The following is a 17677-nucleotide window of genomic DNA, read 5'->3' as shown; positions in this document are numbered from 1 at the left end:
GGTATCTTGACAGGCCGAGGCAGCAACAATGGTTCCTGGACTTCTGGCATGATGAGGGTCGCACCTGCCCTGGCGCGGGCTACGCAATGCACGGCCAAGGCGCTAGGCCGTCTTGGTGATCGGCGAATAGTTTAGCGAGGCTCCGGGCGACACACTGATTTCTGACAACACCAAAAGTTCATCGTTGCGACACGCGAGACCCCATCCATATCACCCGGTCCTACTAACTCACAGTCAAAATGGTACGTCGCTGCTCTCATTTATGCGTTTGGTATTGGGACTGCGTCGCGCAGCTACGGAACCGCTGGCAGTGAGGGGTCAGGCCGCTGCACCCTCCGCTAGTGGTGCTGCGCAAGATTTGATACTTCACGATTGAGAGAACCTGTGCTGACTTGCTGCCTCCAGTCTACTTCCAAGGTCGTACGTACACCCTCGTCTGCGCAAACACCAACCTCGGATCTCGTGCTCACAACCACCGCAGAAGACCGCCCAGCTGTGGAACAAGTCCAAGGATGAGCTCGCGTCCCAGCTCACCGACCTCAAGTCGTACGTCGCCGAAACCGGAACACTGGCAGGGAAATGGAATGCTGACGGACGTGAAGGGAGTTGATCCAGCTCAGGACCGCCAAGGTCACCGGTGGCTCCAACACCAAGCTCACCCGCATTCATGATGTCCGCAAGGGAATCGCCAAGGTCCTCACCGTCATCAACGCCAACCAGAGGGCTCAGCTCAGGCTGTTCTACAAGGGCAAGAAGTGCGTCTAGGCCGACTCGGAAGCTCCAGGGACCAATTTCTAACATTGAATAGGTACACTCCTCTCGACCTCCGCCCCAAGCAGACCCGCGCCATCCGCCGAAAACTCACCAAGCACGAGGCTTCGCTCGTCACCGAGAAGCAGAAGAAGAGGAACACACACTTCCCCCAGCGAAAGTACGCCGTCAAGGCATAAGCGTGCTTTCGTGAAGGTGTTTCTCTTTTCTTCCTTTGTCTCTCATGAAGCATTGCATTGCCGGGGCTTTTCCAACTAGCGAGCCACCAGTGTACCCTTAGTACCATACTCCAACGGGGCGAGGAAGGTGGTGTAGCAGGTGGAATGGACGGACAGGGCGATCTTTAACGGAAATGGGTTGGCGTCCATGTCAAGATCTATGAATTAAAAAGTTCAGACAAGCACGGAATGATACCTCATGAATTGTGAAGGAGTTTTACATTGGTCCTACAACGCCATGAGTAACGTCCGGTGCGCATGAAGTATGAATTACGACTTACCAAGCTCTCACATGCGCCTTGCGGTCCCGTGTCTCTGTACGAATGAATCGCTTATGATAGCGTGAGGGCTTCAGTTTCCCAAGACGTATGGTCCTGTCCAGCCTTTGTGTTTGTCAGGGTCTAAAACAGCTGTATTGACATAACTTTTGCGCTAATTCTAAGAAGACAACGCTCTCCCGTCTGCTAAAGATATCTATCACTCCACAGCCTCCACAGTCTGTATTACCACACCTTCCAACCCTTTCTCATGCCTTTCAGTAAGCCTCCTTCCACTCCGCGTACAGACTTAGGTCTTCCTCCTTGACACCCACCATCTCTTCTCTAACACCGATTACACCAACCCTACCAATCGCTTCAGGGTCTTCGTATTGCGCAAGGCAAACCTTGAGCCATTCAATGACAGCCGCCTTATCCTCCACAAGAAGAACTATAGCATCGAAGCCACCAGCACCGGGAACAACGCCTCCAATCACGCCGTCGAGCTTGGAACAGTAGTCCAATAGACGCGTTTGCTGAGGCGGCTCAATAGGCACACCAGACTTCTCGCCCATCTCGCGAATCAGCGCGCGATTACTCTCAATGATCTGTTTTAGCGCGTCGTACTTCGACTTCACATCCCCATCGCTTTGCTCATCAGTAGCCAAACGCGTAAGTTCAGCAGCCAGCGCCTCGTTCCCCTTCTGCAGATCTTTCCAAATCCTCTCCGCTTCTTCTGCTTTCTCCGCTCTCCATGCCAGCACCTTCTTCACCATGCCCGGTGTTTCGCTGCCGCAGTCGACATCGCACATGACCAGACGCACACCCTTGGGCATCTTGATAGCAGCTTTGTGGATCTCGGTGTCCCATGTCGGGCCCTCGACTAAAGAGCGTAGTTGTGTTGCGAAGCCAGGGCTGCTGGGTTGAGGTAGATCGCTCAGAAGGGAGGGCGAGAAACGCTTGTAGAGACAGGATCCGTAGACTGCAGAGGCGATGTCGAAACCGCTTCCGACTTTGCCTTGGGCGTGGGAGTGAGAGGCTTGAGCGAGGTTGTGGAGGACTGTTTGGCCCTTCTCCGTGTGAATATCGAAAAGTTCTTTCGGCAGGTAAAATTCTAGCACTGCGGCTGTAAAACTTGTAACGAGCGCTGCGCTGCTTCCTAGTCCTGTCTTGTGCGCTTCTTTTAGGCTGACGTTGAAGTCCTGGAAGCGCGAGACTTTGTGGGGTTGCGAGATGATGTTGGAGCTGCGGGTGACGCCTGGGTTGGAGTAGTAGGCTTGGTCCGCTAGAATGCGGATGCTGGAGGGTTGGATGAGGGTCTTGGGGAGGAGGGCATGGATGTAGGTGAGTGCGTATGTTAGGGCGGTTTCTATGAATGGATTGCGGGATCGGGCGATGGATTGTTCGTGGCCGCTGGGTTGGAGTTAGTTGGACTGGTAGATTGAGTCAAAGTTAAGCTTGTGATAAGGTCATGCCCATCGACGTAATAAAAAAGCTTGCAGAATAGTACAAGAAAAGGGTAAATTTGGAGAAGCCAGAGCACATCCAAAGCAGTAACACGATGCGACACCAACGTTCCAGTCAAGTGCTGATGTGGGCTTTGGGAGTACAGATACTATCTTGACATTGCAGCATCATCTCGCAACAGGTCTTCAATGAACACGTGATGAATGACCATTAAGAATGCTTTGCCCGATTGGGTAGAGATGCTGATGGGCTTGGAGGAGAGTGATACACAAGAAAAAGGAAAGAAAGGACGACCAATGAGATGATACGATGCAAGCGACGGACGTGGCTGATGGAGGGAGGGAAAATGCACTTACACGCTCAACTGCGTCAAGGTGATGCCTCCATCCTGGCCCTGCGACCTGTATCCGTACTCCCAAATGGCCTCGCGGAACTGAGGACTCGTCACCAGGATCTCATTGATCGTCACGCCGGATCTCGTTTTGATAGGTTCGACCACGGTGTGAATCCTTGCGTCTAAACCGAATACCAGACCTGTGTATTCCCGGTCCAGTACGAGGTAGCCACCCGCGACTAGTACCTTTGCCGGGCAAGAAACGGCCCTCGGGGTCAACGGCGCGTCCGATGATGACATGCTGAAAGTGGAGTAGCTGGGTGCGATAGGAAGCAGCAGGATCTCGATTAGTTGGATTGATAATAGGCAGCAATATTCGCGCAATGTTGGAGGGGGCTGGAGATGGCTGTCTCGCGGGGTGTGCAGCGTAGACTAGAGACCTGACTGCAGGCGCGGTGGGTCACTGAGCTTCTGCCACGAACTCTTGCAGCTGCCGGTATACACCGTTTCTTCGAGGATGCCAAGTGCGGTTAGGAGGAATTGTCGCGGTGATAATAACTTTCGTCACGTGCACGTGTACGGCGCCGCAATTCACATGCAGCAGTTCGCCTCCGATGGGCACGGCGTATGGAACCGGAACGGCGGATTTAAGCCATCAGGTGCTAGTCAAATCCTGCAGCAGGCCAGATCCATGCGGGGTGCAGGCCGTGTTCTTCTCGTCGTTCTGTCTGAGTCATCCAGAGTTCGATGGGCGTCCTGGACGGCGCGGTGCCACAATCGATCCGGCTCCGACGTTACCAGGGACGCGAGAGAGCGCGCGTCGACGATTGGGTCGGAGGCGTATACTTCCCTCCCCGAGGGGACACGTCGCCGGGCTCGCGTGAGCGAACGCTAGGCAAACGTGGGTGCTGCGCGACTTGCGATAATTTTTCGGCCAATTTTAGCGTCCATTGCATCGGTCCTACCTTTTCATGACGACTACGAACTGTGCGCTCGAAGCTTCCTTTTGACTCCCGCTAACCAACTTGCCTTCGAGGCTCACAATATCTCTCTCCAGGCCACCGTGCGCCTTGCTTTTTCTCTGTCGCATCCCCTTCTACTTCTAATAGAATTGCGACTCCTTCCGAGCATTCGACTACACACACTTGGGGCGTTAAGGTTCACTAAACACCGGCCAATTTCCCCACAACCACACGATTCCTTACATCCGAAAGCGCGTTTGTTTGACGGCCATCGTCAAATGAACCTGCACCGACGCGTAGGGATCCCGAGAATAGTAGGTGCCCTCTCCTTCAATTGCCAACAATTGCTCTCACCATCGCGACACGCGCACGCGAGCCACAAAGTTGTTGCCTAACCCCCAAAATTGGTCGCGGGCCGATGTCCAGTCGCTCGGAGCAATTCCACCATCGGAATGACACTTGAGACCAATCGTACTGACCATCCACAGTCTCACCCTATCCATCTGGAGGGCTCCTCACACTCCTAAATGGTGTTTAAGAGTTTCCATCTCGCGCGCCAGAGTCTTGCCAAGGGCTTTACTCACGGTTATGCTCAATCAGTAGTTGCTGGTGTAAGCCAGAACAACCCCCTCGCCTCCCTTCAACACGACCGCTTCCGCAAGGGCCTCAAGAACCAACATGCCTTCACCTCGACATCGTCTACAACGAGCGCGCTCAAGGCGCTCGCCGCCGGACAACACGACCACCAGGATTCCGGTCTAGCCGCATACTACACAGCATGGCAGAAACACCAGCAGAAGACGGAGGACAAGGAGTGGTCGCAGTTCCAATTCCGCAAGCTCATCGAGTGGGACCCGGCCAGCTCCAAGGCTGCGGCTGAGGCCAAGGAGAGCAGTGTTGCAATTGAAGAGGTGGCAGAACCGGTTCCCGCGCGTGCCGGTGTCAACCGCGCATACAGCACCAGCCAAGTAGAGGACTTCAAGAAGGCTGTCGGTGGTGAAGAGGCGGAGAAAATTGCGCTGGCACAAGTGGACGAGGCAATTGCACAAGAGGTGGCACGGTACAAGGTCGATAGCGAAGTTGCCCAGGCCATTGAGGAAGAGCTTTCGCCAATAGAAGAGGCCCGTTCAGAGTCGCCCGCCACTGTTGCGGACACTCTTGTGAACTCGTCAATTCTGAGCCGCACCGAGTCCACCATCGCCACTAGCCCAATCGAAGCGCACGACGAATATACCGTACAGCTGCAGAAGCTGGCAATCAACCGCAACTATGCCGAAGTACCCGCTGTCTTTGAGGCTATGCTTCGTTCTGATGTCAAGCCATCAGCCACTGCATACAACGCCCTGCTATCTGCTGCGATCCACCTCCCCCGGGCCCAGCATCAGGTCGTTCCCAAGGCTCTGGATGTTTACTCTGATATGCTTCGTCGACGTGTTGTTCCCGACACTGCTACGTACACCACCCTGATCGAACTCCTATCCGTCCGCTCTCTCGAAGTTGTGTCTCAGAAGCAAAGCTTCGAAGACAGGCGTCTGCGATACGGTGGTATGGAAGAAGAGGGCAGCTTCATGCTACAGTCTCACGAGACTGACTATGCTATCCTCGCTGAGGACGGATCGCTCTCAGTCGCCATTAAGCTTTTCGATGCTGCCGTCCACGTCGAGGCCAATCGAACATTCTCCGAAAAGACTTACCGGCTGCTCGTCACCGCCTGCGCGGAGAGCGACCGTGTAGATGATATGGTACGAATCTACTCCCATATGGAATCCCACAGCGTGACTCCCGCTGCCGAGATGTTCGTTCCAATGATTCAGGCTTTCGGCAAGTCTGGCGATCTGAAGAGCGCGGTCGAGTGCTACGACGAGTACAAAGCTTTGGCAATCTCAAACGACAACGGCGAGCTCGAGATTACTAGGAGAGACAACGACGTGTATGCTGCTCTTGTTAAGGCGTATACGGTATGTGGCCGCATTGAGGGAGCTGAGAAGTTCCTGTCCAAGATCGAGAGTGCGCTCGCCACACCAGAAGACGTCACTTCCGTCCGCGACATTGTCGGTCTCAAGGCCTTCCTTCCCGAATGGCTCAGGAATGGTTCTTTCGACCAAGCCTACGTGCACGCAACGGAGTACCTCAGCCCACAGGCGCGTCAGATCGCTATGGCCGCTATTTGCATTAAGGCTGCGGATCGCGATGCCGTAGAGATTGCCACTCAGGCTTTCGATGATCTTCCAGCTGAGGTTGACCTGTCACGGCCAGCCATGGCGATGGGTGCTATGCACATCCGCACTGGAAACATCGAAGCTGCTGAGGTCTTCTGGAGAATGCTCGAGCTTTCTCCCACCAAGGCCGACTTCATCGAGCCCACTGCCATGCACAGTATTGCATTAATTGGTAGTGGACACGCAGAACGCGGTCTTCGTCAAGGTCGTCAAATGTTTGCTCGCATACGGGACTCTCAGTCTGGCTCTAACCAAGCTAAGATGGAGACCGTAGAGCACATCGACGAGGCTATCGAGGTTATGGGTCAGTTCATGATGAAGCGTGGTATCTTCCTTCCGCCGCGGGCTAGCATGGAACTGATGTGGACGATGATTGAAAACGGCGGCCTAGTCACCCCAGTTGCTCACCACCTACTTGCTGGAATGGGACCTGAGGCCATCGTACAACTCAACTTCGACGACATCACGCTTCTAATGCAAGTTCAATCTGGAATTCTACTCCAGGAGGCTGAAGTTGACGTTGCTCACGTTGCACGGTTCGCCCATCTTCTTGAAGTCATCGCCGCAAATGGCACACCAGTCAACAAGACAACTTCCGGTCTTGTTGAACAAGTGCTCACCAAGCTCGACAGGGGTGATCTCCAGCACCGATGGTACGCCTACAAGCATCCCGCTCCGGAGGCTTTGTACTCACCAGCACCATTCGCCGCCTACCCTGTCCAAGCCCCTATCACCCCGTCAGCTCCCACGTTCGAGGATCAATACGACCCTTACGCCGCATCTACCGACAACAAGGGCTCTGTTGCCATCACCGAACTTCTGGAAAAGACTCACGGACGATCATCGTCTCACCTCAACGAGGCTTTGATGAAGTTCAGGAACATGCGCCGAGCTGGCCGCCACCCTCGATTCTTCACCTACGCTAAGCTTATCACTGCCGCTGCCAAGGAAGACCGCCTGACCCTTGCCCATGATATCCTTAACCTCGCCAAGCAGGACGTTCCCCTCCTACCTCAGTACCGTATTGTGCGATATGGCTGGGTAACGATCCTGGACGCCATGGTCGCTGCTTGCCTTACCTGCAACCAGCGTGATCTTGCGGGAAGATATCACCAGGATCTGCTTGAGATGGGTGCTGCGCCAACAGCCAACACCTTTGGTCTCTACATCACCACGCTCAAGGAGTCGACCAAGACCTTCGATGAAGCGACTGAGGCAGTCAAGATCTTCCTCCGTGCCAAGTCTGAGGGTGTTGAGCCTTCTTCCTTCTTGTACAACGCTCTGATTGGCAAGCTTGGAAAGGCCCGACGCATCGACGACTGCCTATTCTACTTCTCTGAGATGCGCAACCTCGGCATTCGCCCTACTTCTGTCACCTACGGTACCATTGTCAACGCTCTTTGCCGTGTTAGCGACGAGAAGTTCGCTGAGGAGCTGTTCGAAGAGATGGAGAGCATGCCTAACTACAAGCCCCGCCCCGCGCCCTACCACAGTATGATGCAGTTCTTCCTGACTACCAAGCGTGATCGCAGCAAGGTTCTCAACTACTACGAGCGTATGCGTGCTAAGCGCATCGAGCCTACCACGCACACGTACAAGCTCCTCATCGACACCTACGCTACCCTTGAGCCTGTCGATATGGAGGCCGCGGAGTCGGTTCTCGAGCAAGTTCGCAGCGCCGGTGCTGTCCCGGAAGCCGTCCACTACTCATCGCTGATCCACGCCAAGGGTTGCGTCATGCACGACATGGAGGGTGCTCGTCGTCTCTTTGACACTGTCCTCGCCGACAGCCGTGTTCGTCCCCAGGCCTGCCTCTACCAGGCATTGTTCGAGGCCATGGTCGCCAACCACCAGATCGCGGATACCGAGGATGTCCTCCGCGACATGCGTGCTCGTGGCGTTGAGATGACTCCTTACATCGCCAACTCTCTCATCCACGGCTGGGCCCTTGCTCACGACATCCAGAAGGCCAAGGCCATCTACGAGTCCGTCTCTGAGAGCAGGCGCGAGCCCAGCACCTACGAGGCCATGACCCGTGCCTACATGGCCGTCGAGGACCGCGCTGCCGCTATGACAGTCGTCAACGAGGGTCTTTCTCGTGGCTACCCTGCGGCCGTCGCTGGCAAGATCCTTGAGCTTGTTGGCGGCGGTCGCGCTCCCGTTTCTGAGGTCGCCGCCTAAGCTATCGAACTCAGTTCCACTTGTTTCCCTTCGACCTTTCGCCTCTTGGCGCTTCGATCATACACTTTTTTACTTGATCTACTGCGACGGCCGAACAAAAAGAACTTCTCAAAACAGCCCCCGCGCTGCTCGGAGGGTGAAACCTCTAGTGGCGTGGCCGGGCATCAACATTCAACTTCCTCAAGTCGCTTCTACGTTTTTCAGCGACGGCGTTTATATCCAGGGTCTCTTTTTCCTCTAGCGAAACAACAACGATATCCCGCAACTAGCAATGGAGCTGGTGGACTGGGTGGGTCTGGCGTCTTGTCTGCATAATGACGGGTGGTTAGGCCTAGTTGGGCTGCCTTATCTTCAAGGTTGGTTGGTATGGGGGGATATGGCGACGATCATCTTTCTCGTACTCTGCATCTCGTCATTGGCATGGTGTTTTCTCTGGTGGTCATTGCATCTGCGCGGTCGTTTCGACATGGTTTCGCTGTACAATACCCTGGATTATACCATCTCCTCTCTAGATCACGGTTGGGTTTTCGGGCAGGCGGGCGGCAAGGTGTTTTGCATTGGGCTGAGTAGATAGTTATATGGGATTGGTATACGATCTCGTGGAATGAATGAAAAATGTAATAAGAATCTCATCTTCGTCATGTTTGAGTGTGATGTTTGTGGAGCGAATAGAATCAATATTCGTCAGACAAAAGGCATAGGCACAGAGTCAATCCATTTGAAAGGATGTAATTCAGTTTCTAGTTGTCAGGTAAATGTCTTGGATTGAGTCTCTCATAGAGGCCTAGAACAAGGCCCGACGCGATCATCAAGCCGTGCTTTAGGCCTCTATGAGAGACCCAATTCAAGACATTTACCTGACAACTAGAAACAGAACTTTTTCGGCTTTGCTGTACCCCTACAAACGCTGTAACCACAACCTCGTAGGTCATGCGTAAGGATATCTAAGACGGCTACATTCCCTCAAACGCCGGGCTTATGTATGCTGAAATGCGCCAAACCACCGCTTGTATCTGTATATATGAATATCGTGAATCGTAAAGGCCAGTATGTACAATAGTCCCCCTCTTGTCTTGTCCTCCTCATGAACATTAGTTGTAGTTCCTTGTCTCGGTCGCTTGGTCGGCTTCTCGAGCTAGGCGGCTCTCGTTGGCGGCTTGCTGGAGGGTTTGGTTGTTCGTCTGCCGCTTCTGGGCGTCAAGCTTCTTCTGGAGGTCGCCGGATGTGGCTTTGTTCGCGCGTGCCTGGGTAGTGTGTCAGCGGTCATGGTCGCAAACAAGGTAGAAGGTACGTACCTCTGCTGCAGCAGCGGCGGCAGCCTTCGGATCATCTTCGCGGTTGCTGTCTCCTAGTGTCCGCGCTGGTCCTCCGACCTTGGGCTTCGCCGGCGCAACATTGTTGGGCACAGATGCTTTGGTCGCGGGCGCAGGCGCAGACCCGAGTGTGCGCCCTTGGCCTTCGAAGTTGTCTTTGGACTGTTTGCCGCAAAGGTTACCCATCTGTAGGTTCGTATAAAGAGTTGAGGTTATGGGAAGCTGAGGCAAAGGATGTTTGGTTATGAGTGTCGTAGGCGTAGTCGTCACTGTGGCTGTGCGAAGGTAGGGTCCAAGGTGCAAGGGAGAGTTGCGGAGACATCAGCCTCGTGGCGGGGAAATGTGCATTGCGACGCGTGGGATTGGCGCCAAGTACCCGTCTCTCGGTTCCCGGCTGCGGCATCTCAGGCAGGGTGTGAACTGCGTATCCAACATTGCGTTTGCTCATCTTCTCTCGTTTCTTCTTCCAGCTTCATAGTTCTCGCCGCGTTTGTGACGGCTACGCATGACGATGATCGCAAACGTCAAGCACCCCGTAGGTGGGTACACTAGAGCGGTAGCGCAATGAGTTCTTCCGCATCCCGTGGATGGAGGACTCTCTGTCCGGTTGCACACGACGGTACCGGTGCGTGAATCGCCTCACATACGTCGGGATAGTACCGGAGGTCGGTAGCGACAGTAAGCTCGTCTCGAGGTTATCCAGCCTCGTGATTAGAGTCCTGTGATGCCTGGCTTCGGAAAAGGTACGATACACATGACAGTCGCGACTTCCAAGGCTGGAGCCAAGGGCCAATGAGGGCGCACGAGTTGGATATACGCTTTTACGCATTCGGGTTAGGCTCCATTCACTCTTCTCAAGCGCATACCTTCATCATCTCAGCCGAACCGTATCCTTTCCCTTGTAGTAGGTGTTGTGAGGTTGTCTGGGTAGACCCCAAGAGGCATGATTAGTTGTATGTTTTACACTTTCCACTTACCCCTCGTACCTTGCCTGGCACTCTGATTACGCCATCGTGCTTTCCCAATCTTGAGAACCGTGATGGCCTCCGCCATGACTTTTCGACATTGACAGACACACTCTGAAACTCCCACCAAGGGCTCGCAAACATGGCTAATAACTGTGCAGACTGCGATCGCGATTCGGCTTTTGGAGACGAAGACGACTTCTGGACTACGGATCCAATGTTTTCCTTGGGCGCGCCGGTGGCAGGGACCAAGCGTGCTGCAGACGATCTGAAAGATGATGCCGCACGAACCCGAGACCAATCAACCCCGTCTCAGCTTGAACACGGTACTCAATCTGTTGATCCAAGCTTGTGTTGCACTCATTGCCCAGAGACGTGCGACGTGCGCCCACCTAAGCGGAGGGCTTCCGCCCTGAAAGTGACCGAGTATCACGGACTCACCACCGACTCACAACCCAGTCTCGATGCCGACTGTCCGTTCCCAGACGACTGCTTCGAGAAGTTCTGTCAAGAGTGCCATCTAGAGCCCTCTTGTCCTCCACTGCCTTGCCCTGCCGACGATTGCCCCGAAGACGACGCTTGCTTCGACCCCCGGTGTAACGAGAAAAACGACCATTGCACAGACGACTGTATAGACCCTCAGTGTACAAAGGCCGCTTGTCCAGACCAGTCTTGCTTCTGTCAGAAGTGCAACGATCAACCCTTCACCCTGCCTGACTCGCATCACGAGTGTCACTTCGCCCATTCTGCTCCTACGCCCGTCGGTACTGTGTACTGTTACGACACCGCGCCTTGTCACTTTCAAGAAGGCTTCCATGGAAACGACGATGGCCTGGGGTCATTTGAGACATATCCCTGCTTCTCCCAGACCCACGGGTACAACACCATCGCCGACGACCTGACAACAATAGCGTCGAGTGCGCCAACGCCAGCACTGTCGCACAGCAACTATACTTCGCTAGAAAGCGCCTTTACTACCGAGCCATCGCCGGGCCCTGGCCAAACAGTCTTCCCGCCACACTGTTACCTCAACGTCGCTGGCGACCACTGTCACATTGACAACTCGTGCTGCCATGGACCTCAAAGAGCGTGCGGTGACGCGCCATCTGCATCACAACAACAAATGGACCTTTGGAACTCGTCAATAGCACAGGGGAACGGTCTCGCGTCCAACTTTGTGAACTTTGGTTTCAACCCAAGCTTACCGACAAGCCCTGTGTCGGCGGACCGCAACTCATTACACTCGAATCCTTTCAGCCTAGACGCCCCAATGATGGGATTTAACGATCAGACATTCCACGATCAGTCGTGGATGCTGACAGGTTCGGCGTTTCCTAACGAGTTGCAGCCAGGGGGTTCATTCGGTGCCGCCAATAAACTCGACTTCCTCGCCTCTGCGGTCCAAAGCGAGATCTTACGGCCCAGCGGGACAACGTTTGCTGGCTCAAGTTCGGCATCTGCTGCTGGAGCGACCGACGCTCAGTCCTGTGTGTGCAAGTGGTACGTTGGCCTGAATTGGTTCCCAAACCCTCCAAGTCACTTCTATTCTCAGAGTGCTAGACGGCACATAAAAACATAAGCTAATCAGAACCTGCAGGCAACATGCGCCCGGTGTCCTCTGCCTGGCTGTCTTTGACAGCCCCGAAACCCTCCACAAACACATCAAGACCGGACACGTTGACAACTGCACACATTGCTTCTGCCAATGGGAAGGTTGTGAAGCACACTCCAAAGATTTCAAGCAACGCTCCAAGTTGTCTCGTCATCTTCTCGGCCACGCAGGCTACCGCCCATACGCTTGTAGCTATGAGGGCTGTGACAAGACGTTTGCTACCAACCAAGCCAAAGACAACCACGAGCGGACACACACAGGCGAGAGACCGTATGTATGCGACCGCTGTGGCTACACAACAACAACGCATACACAGTTGCAAACCCACATCAGCGCGCTGCACGAGGGCAAGAAGCCGCACAAGTGCCGATTCTGCGAGTTTACATGTGCCGACTCAAGTAACCTGAGCAAACACGAGAGGACACATCAGGTAGGCCTCGACAGGCTCGTTATACAATACTACATCTTACTAACGATGCTTACAGACTCTCCGACCGTACAGATGTCCACACCTCAACTGCACCTTCAAGCCCGACTGCCGCTGGGAGAACCTGAAGCGACACCTGCGCCGTTCAGGCCACTGCCCACAACTGCTAGTGGAAACGAGCGAAGAATACAAGTCGTACCGCGAAGGCGTTCGACGCGAGATAGACGACTGGCACAAGCGAAACGAAGATGGAGGCCTAGGAAAGGCCGGTAGGAGGAAGGGAAGATCGTAGGTGATACCATTTGATGGAGAGATTATACCGGGGGTGAGCTGTGGCGGCGGTTGTGCCTTTGGGCGACCTTTTCTTTTACACTGCAACGATGCGATGAATTGACGGACTAGCGATGAACACTCCCTTTGGGGTACTATGATGGAGGACTGATTTATGCCCTTTCGGGTCTCAGGACGAGACAGGATTAGAACGAGATGATACCTGAAATATGAACGATCATTTACCAATCATCGTTGCTTTGTCGTGCTCTTCGTGGTCTGAGTGTTCGTAGATGGGACAGAGAGTGCTTACACCCCTCGCGGTATCAACACCATAGCTTCGTCTTCTAGAACGCCGCTTCACTACTCTGTGCAAGCGTGAGCGTAATAAACCGACCTTGAATCGACCTAGTCCTATCTCAGCTTATTACATGGGGCAAGTTAACGAAGTTCTAGCTTCCAATCAGATCTCACCCCCATGCGATACTGATTCCTTCTATACCCTGTACTCACGGCAGTCACGTAAGCAAGGGATCAAACACGCGTACCTGTGGCTTGTGCGTTTTGCTCGGAGATTTGCATTCGAGAAACGTGTTGAACGGGGGGTTGAACCGGGGAGGCGGGTTCGGTTGTTGGGGGGTCGGGGCAAAGGGTTTCATGCTTATGCTATAGGTGTATGCTTGGCTATAAGCGACAACGGTGCGTGTTTCGAGATGGCGTAAGATTTGGGAAAGTGCCGATAGCCAGGGTTTTGGGAAGGAAGGGGTGGGAGAAAGGGGGATGATGTTCAGGTCTCGAGAGCTGAGTAGAGTGAAGGATATGGTTGTACTTCGGTACTGACGTCGTGAAAACGAGGTCGTTGGGTCAATCGGACTGGGCAAAGTGACGATCTCACTAGTAATCGCACAGCACAAAGCATTCACTACCCAAAAGACAACATGTCAAGTATTCCGGTATTTCCCATTGTCAAACCTAGCTATCCAAAACGCAAGCAGCCACCATCTCCTCTCTCCTCAGCATCCAAAACAGCAAAAGCCACCCTCCACTAAACAACCACAAACCACACCCTCTCTCTCCTACCCAACAGGCGGGATATCGTAGAAATGATAATCAAGATAAAGCATTAACCCTTTGTCCTTGAGAGTAGGCCCCGGAAGCAAGGAGTCATATATACAATATCGCTTCCAGCGCTCTCTCAACTCACTCACTCTCCACAGAAAACAATCAACAGCAAGAAAGGAAAGGTTGCGCCGCATGGGATATGCGGCGGGGTATAGAACAAACGTCAATCAGCCGGGGTGGGTGGGTAGGTAGGTAGGTCAGGGTCGTATGTACCGGAGTAGATGTGTGTTTGGCGTGATTTTACTGGAGGAACGTCGAAGAAGGTGTATTTTTTGTTGCGCAAAGCAAAGGCTTGCGCGACAGGGGACGGTTAAGGAGCGTATTAGACACTAGACCCGAAGGCAGTCTATGGTTCGCGCTGATCGTGACAAAGCAGAAGTGTAAGTGGTCCAGCGGCCGTGGCGTGTTCGAGGGGTTCGAAGGGACCCCTGGAGGGGTAGAACGACGGCCGATGATCGGGGGTGTGGTGGTGGACCAAGAATCGAAGGTATCGCAAAAACGGGAAGAGCAACGCGTAAATCAAACATCATCGTGGCGACATTACTATTTGGAGACAGGGTCGGAGCCGATAAGTGTACTAGACCCCAGGGAGTGGACGTCTGGTGTGCTCGAGAGTAGTGGCCGTGTTAGCGAATTGGGTGGTGCTGCGGATGCGACTCGACTTTTGCCCTTTCCATACCGCGCGTAACGTGGTGGGCGTTCTGAGGTTGGAGATGACAAGGGAGCAACTAGGGAGCGTTAACAGACCCAGGCACGGAAGGACATCTTAGGGGCTTGGAGGTATCCGGTCACCTCCACTGCCATGCCCGCCAGAGTCTGTGCTGTCGCCTTCAATCGTCTTCCTCCAGTGTTGTGGCAAGCACACGCAGACCAAGGGGAAAGCCTTGATCTCGCTGTCGGATTCGACGGGTGATCGTCGGCCTCCGTTGCTTACGCCGGAGTCGCGCTGCTCGGCTTTCCGGGCTTCCCACTGCTCTGCCGATTCGGAGAGTCTTACACCTGTCGCCCAGCCGTCATCCCAGATACCGACGACCTTGAGCATATCTCCTCTTTCTAGCTCGAACTCGTCGCCGGCACGAGGTTGGTAGGCCCAGAGAGTGGCAACAGTGTCGTTCGGGTGGATATCGTCCTGGGAATAGTAGTCTTTGAAGAACTGTAGCTGCTCGGACTGGCCGGAAGCGACACCATCCGGACTGGAAAAGTTACGCGTCTGGTCAGATCCAGAGAGTGGTGAAGAGCTCGCTCCGAGAGCAGAATGGCTGGATAGAGAACCTTGTCGTTTGGGGAGGTTACCGGCGAGATGGCCACGTATCGACTCGGGTGAATCATAGGCACCGAGTTGTGAGCCACCGTATGCGGTCATACGGCCGCCTCGATCGCTGTTCTGACCCGAGGACTCTGATCCTTCCAAAGCCGACATACGCTGAACACGCGCACCGGGGAGAATAGTAGCGGGAGATTGGCCGTCGCCACCGTAGCTCATAGGTGGCATGGGTCCCTTGGGAGAGTGGCGTCGCGATGGCGATGGCGTGTTGAAGACGCTTCCAGCCTGGCTATTCTTCTTGTGCCGCATGCGCATGCAGCAGAAGATGGCGGCTGCGATGATTACCGCAGCGCCGACAAGTGATCCAATAACGATACCAGCGATAGCGCCGCCAGAAAGACCAGAATCACCTCCACCAGATCCGGCGCCGGCTGTGGAGCTTGGGGAAGAGGACGAAGTGCTTGAGGGGAACACTGGAGGCATCGAGACGGTTGTAGGCAGGTCAATGCCTACGCAGCGCGATTCGACGTTTGCGTTGACGCAGCAAGAGTCCGTAGAGTTGACGGTGCTAGTGGAACAGAAGAGGCAGAGTCCTTGTAGGTTGCCATTGTATCCACATTCGCTGGGCTCGTTTTCGGTCGCGTCGATACAGCTGCTGCTGAGAGAGTTGGCAGGGTTGGAGCAGCGAGCGAAATCAGAGCGGATTTCCGGGACTGCATTGTTACCAGGCGTACCGCACAGATCCGGGCTTGATACGATGACCTGTTCGCTGATGGCAAAATCGGCCTGAGATGGTCAGCATTTCGACGCGGTATGGGAGGACAAAGACGATCTACATACGCAGGCACCAGCACAAAGTGGAGTCGCTTCCGTGTCGCCGAGTCCGCAGCTGTTCTTGGAGGATTGGATGATGGCGTTACAAAGGACAGTCGTTGTGTAACGAGCATAGAGGTTGGTGGTGCTAGTAAGGTTGACGCTTGAGCATCCCAATATATTCTCGTACCTGGGATGCGTTAGTTTTCCTGGTGCATATGAACAGTCGCGTGGTACGACTTGAACTAGACTGACTGTCGCTGTGCATATCCGGTACCGATGTAATTCTTCAAGCCCTCATCGAACGACCGAGTGTCTGACACGTATTGAAGAAATGGACTATGCGCGTTCACTGTTAGCCAACACTCTGTCTATCAAAACACATTTGACGTACAAGTTCGCGGTCAAATTGGTGTCGACAGAGGCGGAGGAAAAGGCCGGGCAGGCGGTTGAGCCCTGAAGCGACACGCAACTCCGTTGAGCCATTGCGGACGGTATCGATGCGGCGACGACAGCGAAGACAGCAGCCCTTTTTATTCCAGAGCGGGATTGCTTTTGGGAACAGGAGGTAGTAGTTGGGCGACGATAAGGTTCGGAGAGAATCATAGCGCCAACATGGTCGCAGCACTGGCACGGGCGCATGCTGAGTATATCTGTACGCGTAGAAGCTGTATGGCTTGTCGATAGATCCAATCCTAGGAAGTGGCCGTGGTGGAGTGTAGTAATCGACGATGGCGGGCCAGTAGGAGACGCGCAGCTTCACGAGTCCGTTCGCGACATGTAGATAGGCCTCGGAGATGGGGTATATCTATGTAGGTGTCGAGATGGCGATGCAAGAGTATTAGAAAATAGAGACCGTATCGGTGGGGTGCCGGTCTAAGAAGGGAAGGAGAGGGCCTGGCTCGCAGTGGCAGAAAGAGCGTACTGGGTAGGGAAGCTGCGATGGGCCTCTACAGTGGAGAGAGGAAGGCACGCTTGAGCCTTGGGGGATGGTCAACACGCACGAACAGCGAGGCTACCGCGTCGGCTAGCTCCTGCTTCGGCGTCAGGGATCAGGGGTCCGGTCGTTCTTTCTGTGCGCGGTGATTGGGCTGACCCTGCCGAGGGGAAATGAGATGTACCTGGCCTAAAATTATCCTCCGATGCTTTTCGTCTCAGGTGCCTGGCGACGGATTGCGACTCCAGCTGGTCGAGTGATTAGGTATAAGACGGTTGTTTATACGACCTCGACAACGACCCACCGCATGCCCACCGTGTGCAACCTCTCTCGACGGCAGCCCGCAGCGCTCCACGCTGACCCGCAGTCATCTGCAGCACAATGCAGCAAGACGCATGCGGCATAGCGTCTGCCTGCACACACTAACAGTTGAACCGACCTGCTGGATTAGTCCGCTGTTTCAATATACAAATACTACTGTCCACCGCGCAACCGGTCCGCTGCGGATGGCATTGTTGTGTTGCAGCGCATAACGTCGAGCCTGT

The 17677-nt window shown here is 54.3% G+C and overlaps 6 protein-coding genes across 6 annotated transcripts; 3 read left to right on the top strand and 3 right to left on the bottom strand.

Annotated features, from left to right (window-relative positions):
• Positions 1-239: 239 nt before the first annotated feature.
• RPL35 (60S ribosomal protein L35) lies at positions 240-950 on the top strand (the record flags this gene model as incomplete). Its single annotated transcript, XM_051498452.1, has 5 exons — positions 240-242; positions 406-420; positions 482-546; positions 603-755; positions 809-950. 5 exons carry the CDS (start codon positions 240-242, stop codon positions 948-950), a joined length of 378 nt encoding a protein of 125 aa, XP_051351386.1.
• Positions 951-1524: 574 nt separating this feature from the next.
• On the bottom strand, positions 1525-3347 carry J4E92_007088 (uncharacterized protein; the record flags this gene model as incomplete). Its single annotated transcript, XM_051498451.1, has 2 exons — positions 1525-2659; positions 3070-3347. The coding sequence occupies 2 exons, from the start codon at positions 3345-3347 to the stop codon at positions 1525-1527; spliced, it is 1413 nt and encodes a 470-aa protein (XP_051351385.1).
• Positions 3348-4536: 1189 nt separating this feature from the next.
• J4E92_007087 (uncharacterized protein) lies at positions 4537-8409 on the top strand (the record flags this gene model as incomplete). The annotated part of the gene is made up of 1 exon (XM_051498450.1): positions 4537-8409. The coding sequence occupies one exon, from the start codon at positions 4537-4539 to the stop codon at positions 8407-8409; it is 3873 nt and encodes a 1290-aa protein (XP_051351384.1).
• A 1091-nt stretch (positions 8410-9500) lies between these two features.
• On the bottom strand, positions 9501-9908 carry J4E92_007086 (uncharacterized protein; the record flags this gene model as incomplete). Its single annotated transcript, XM_051498449.1, has 2 exons — positions 9501-9653; positions 9705-9908. 2 exons carry the CDS (start codon positions 9906-9908, stop codon positions 9501-9503), a joined length of 357 nt encoding a protein of 118 aa, XP_051351383.1.
• Positions 9909-11810: 1902 nt separating this feature from the next.
• On the top strand, positions 11811-13018 carry J4E92_007085 (uncharacterized protein; the record flags this gene model as incomplete). Its single annotated transcript, XM_051498448.1, has 3 exons — positions 11811-12187; positions 12285-12729; positions 12785-13018. The coding sequence occupies 3 exons, from the start codon at positions 11811-11813 to the stop codon at positions 13016-13018; spliced, it is 1056 nt and encodes a 351-aa protein (XP_051351382.1).
• Positions 13019-14884: 1866 nt separating this feature from the next.
• J4E92_007084 (uncharacterized protein) lies at positions 14885-16681 on the bottom strand (the record flags this gene model as incomplete). The annotated part of the gene is made up of 4 exons (XM_051498447.1): positions 14885-16168; positions 16223-16385; positions 16451-16534; positions 16590-16681. 4 exons carry the CDS (start codon positions 16679-16681, stop codon positions 14885-14887), a joined length of 1623 nt encoding a protein of 540 aa, XP_051351381.1.
• Positions 16682-17677: the final 996 nt, after the last annotated feature.

Source organism: Alternaria infectoria (genome assembly GCF_024043175.1).
Source record: "Alternaria infectoria strain BMP 0036 chromosome Unknown scaffold_11, whole genome shotgun sequence".
In the NCBI taxonomy this organism is placed as follows: domain Eukaryota; kingdom Fungi; phylum Ascomycota; class Dothideomycetes; order Pleosporales; family Pleosporaceae; genus Alternaria; species Alternaria infectoria.
The sequence above is the reverse complement of the archived record's forward strand: the minus strand, read 5'-3'. Positions and strand labels throughout refer to the sequence as shown.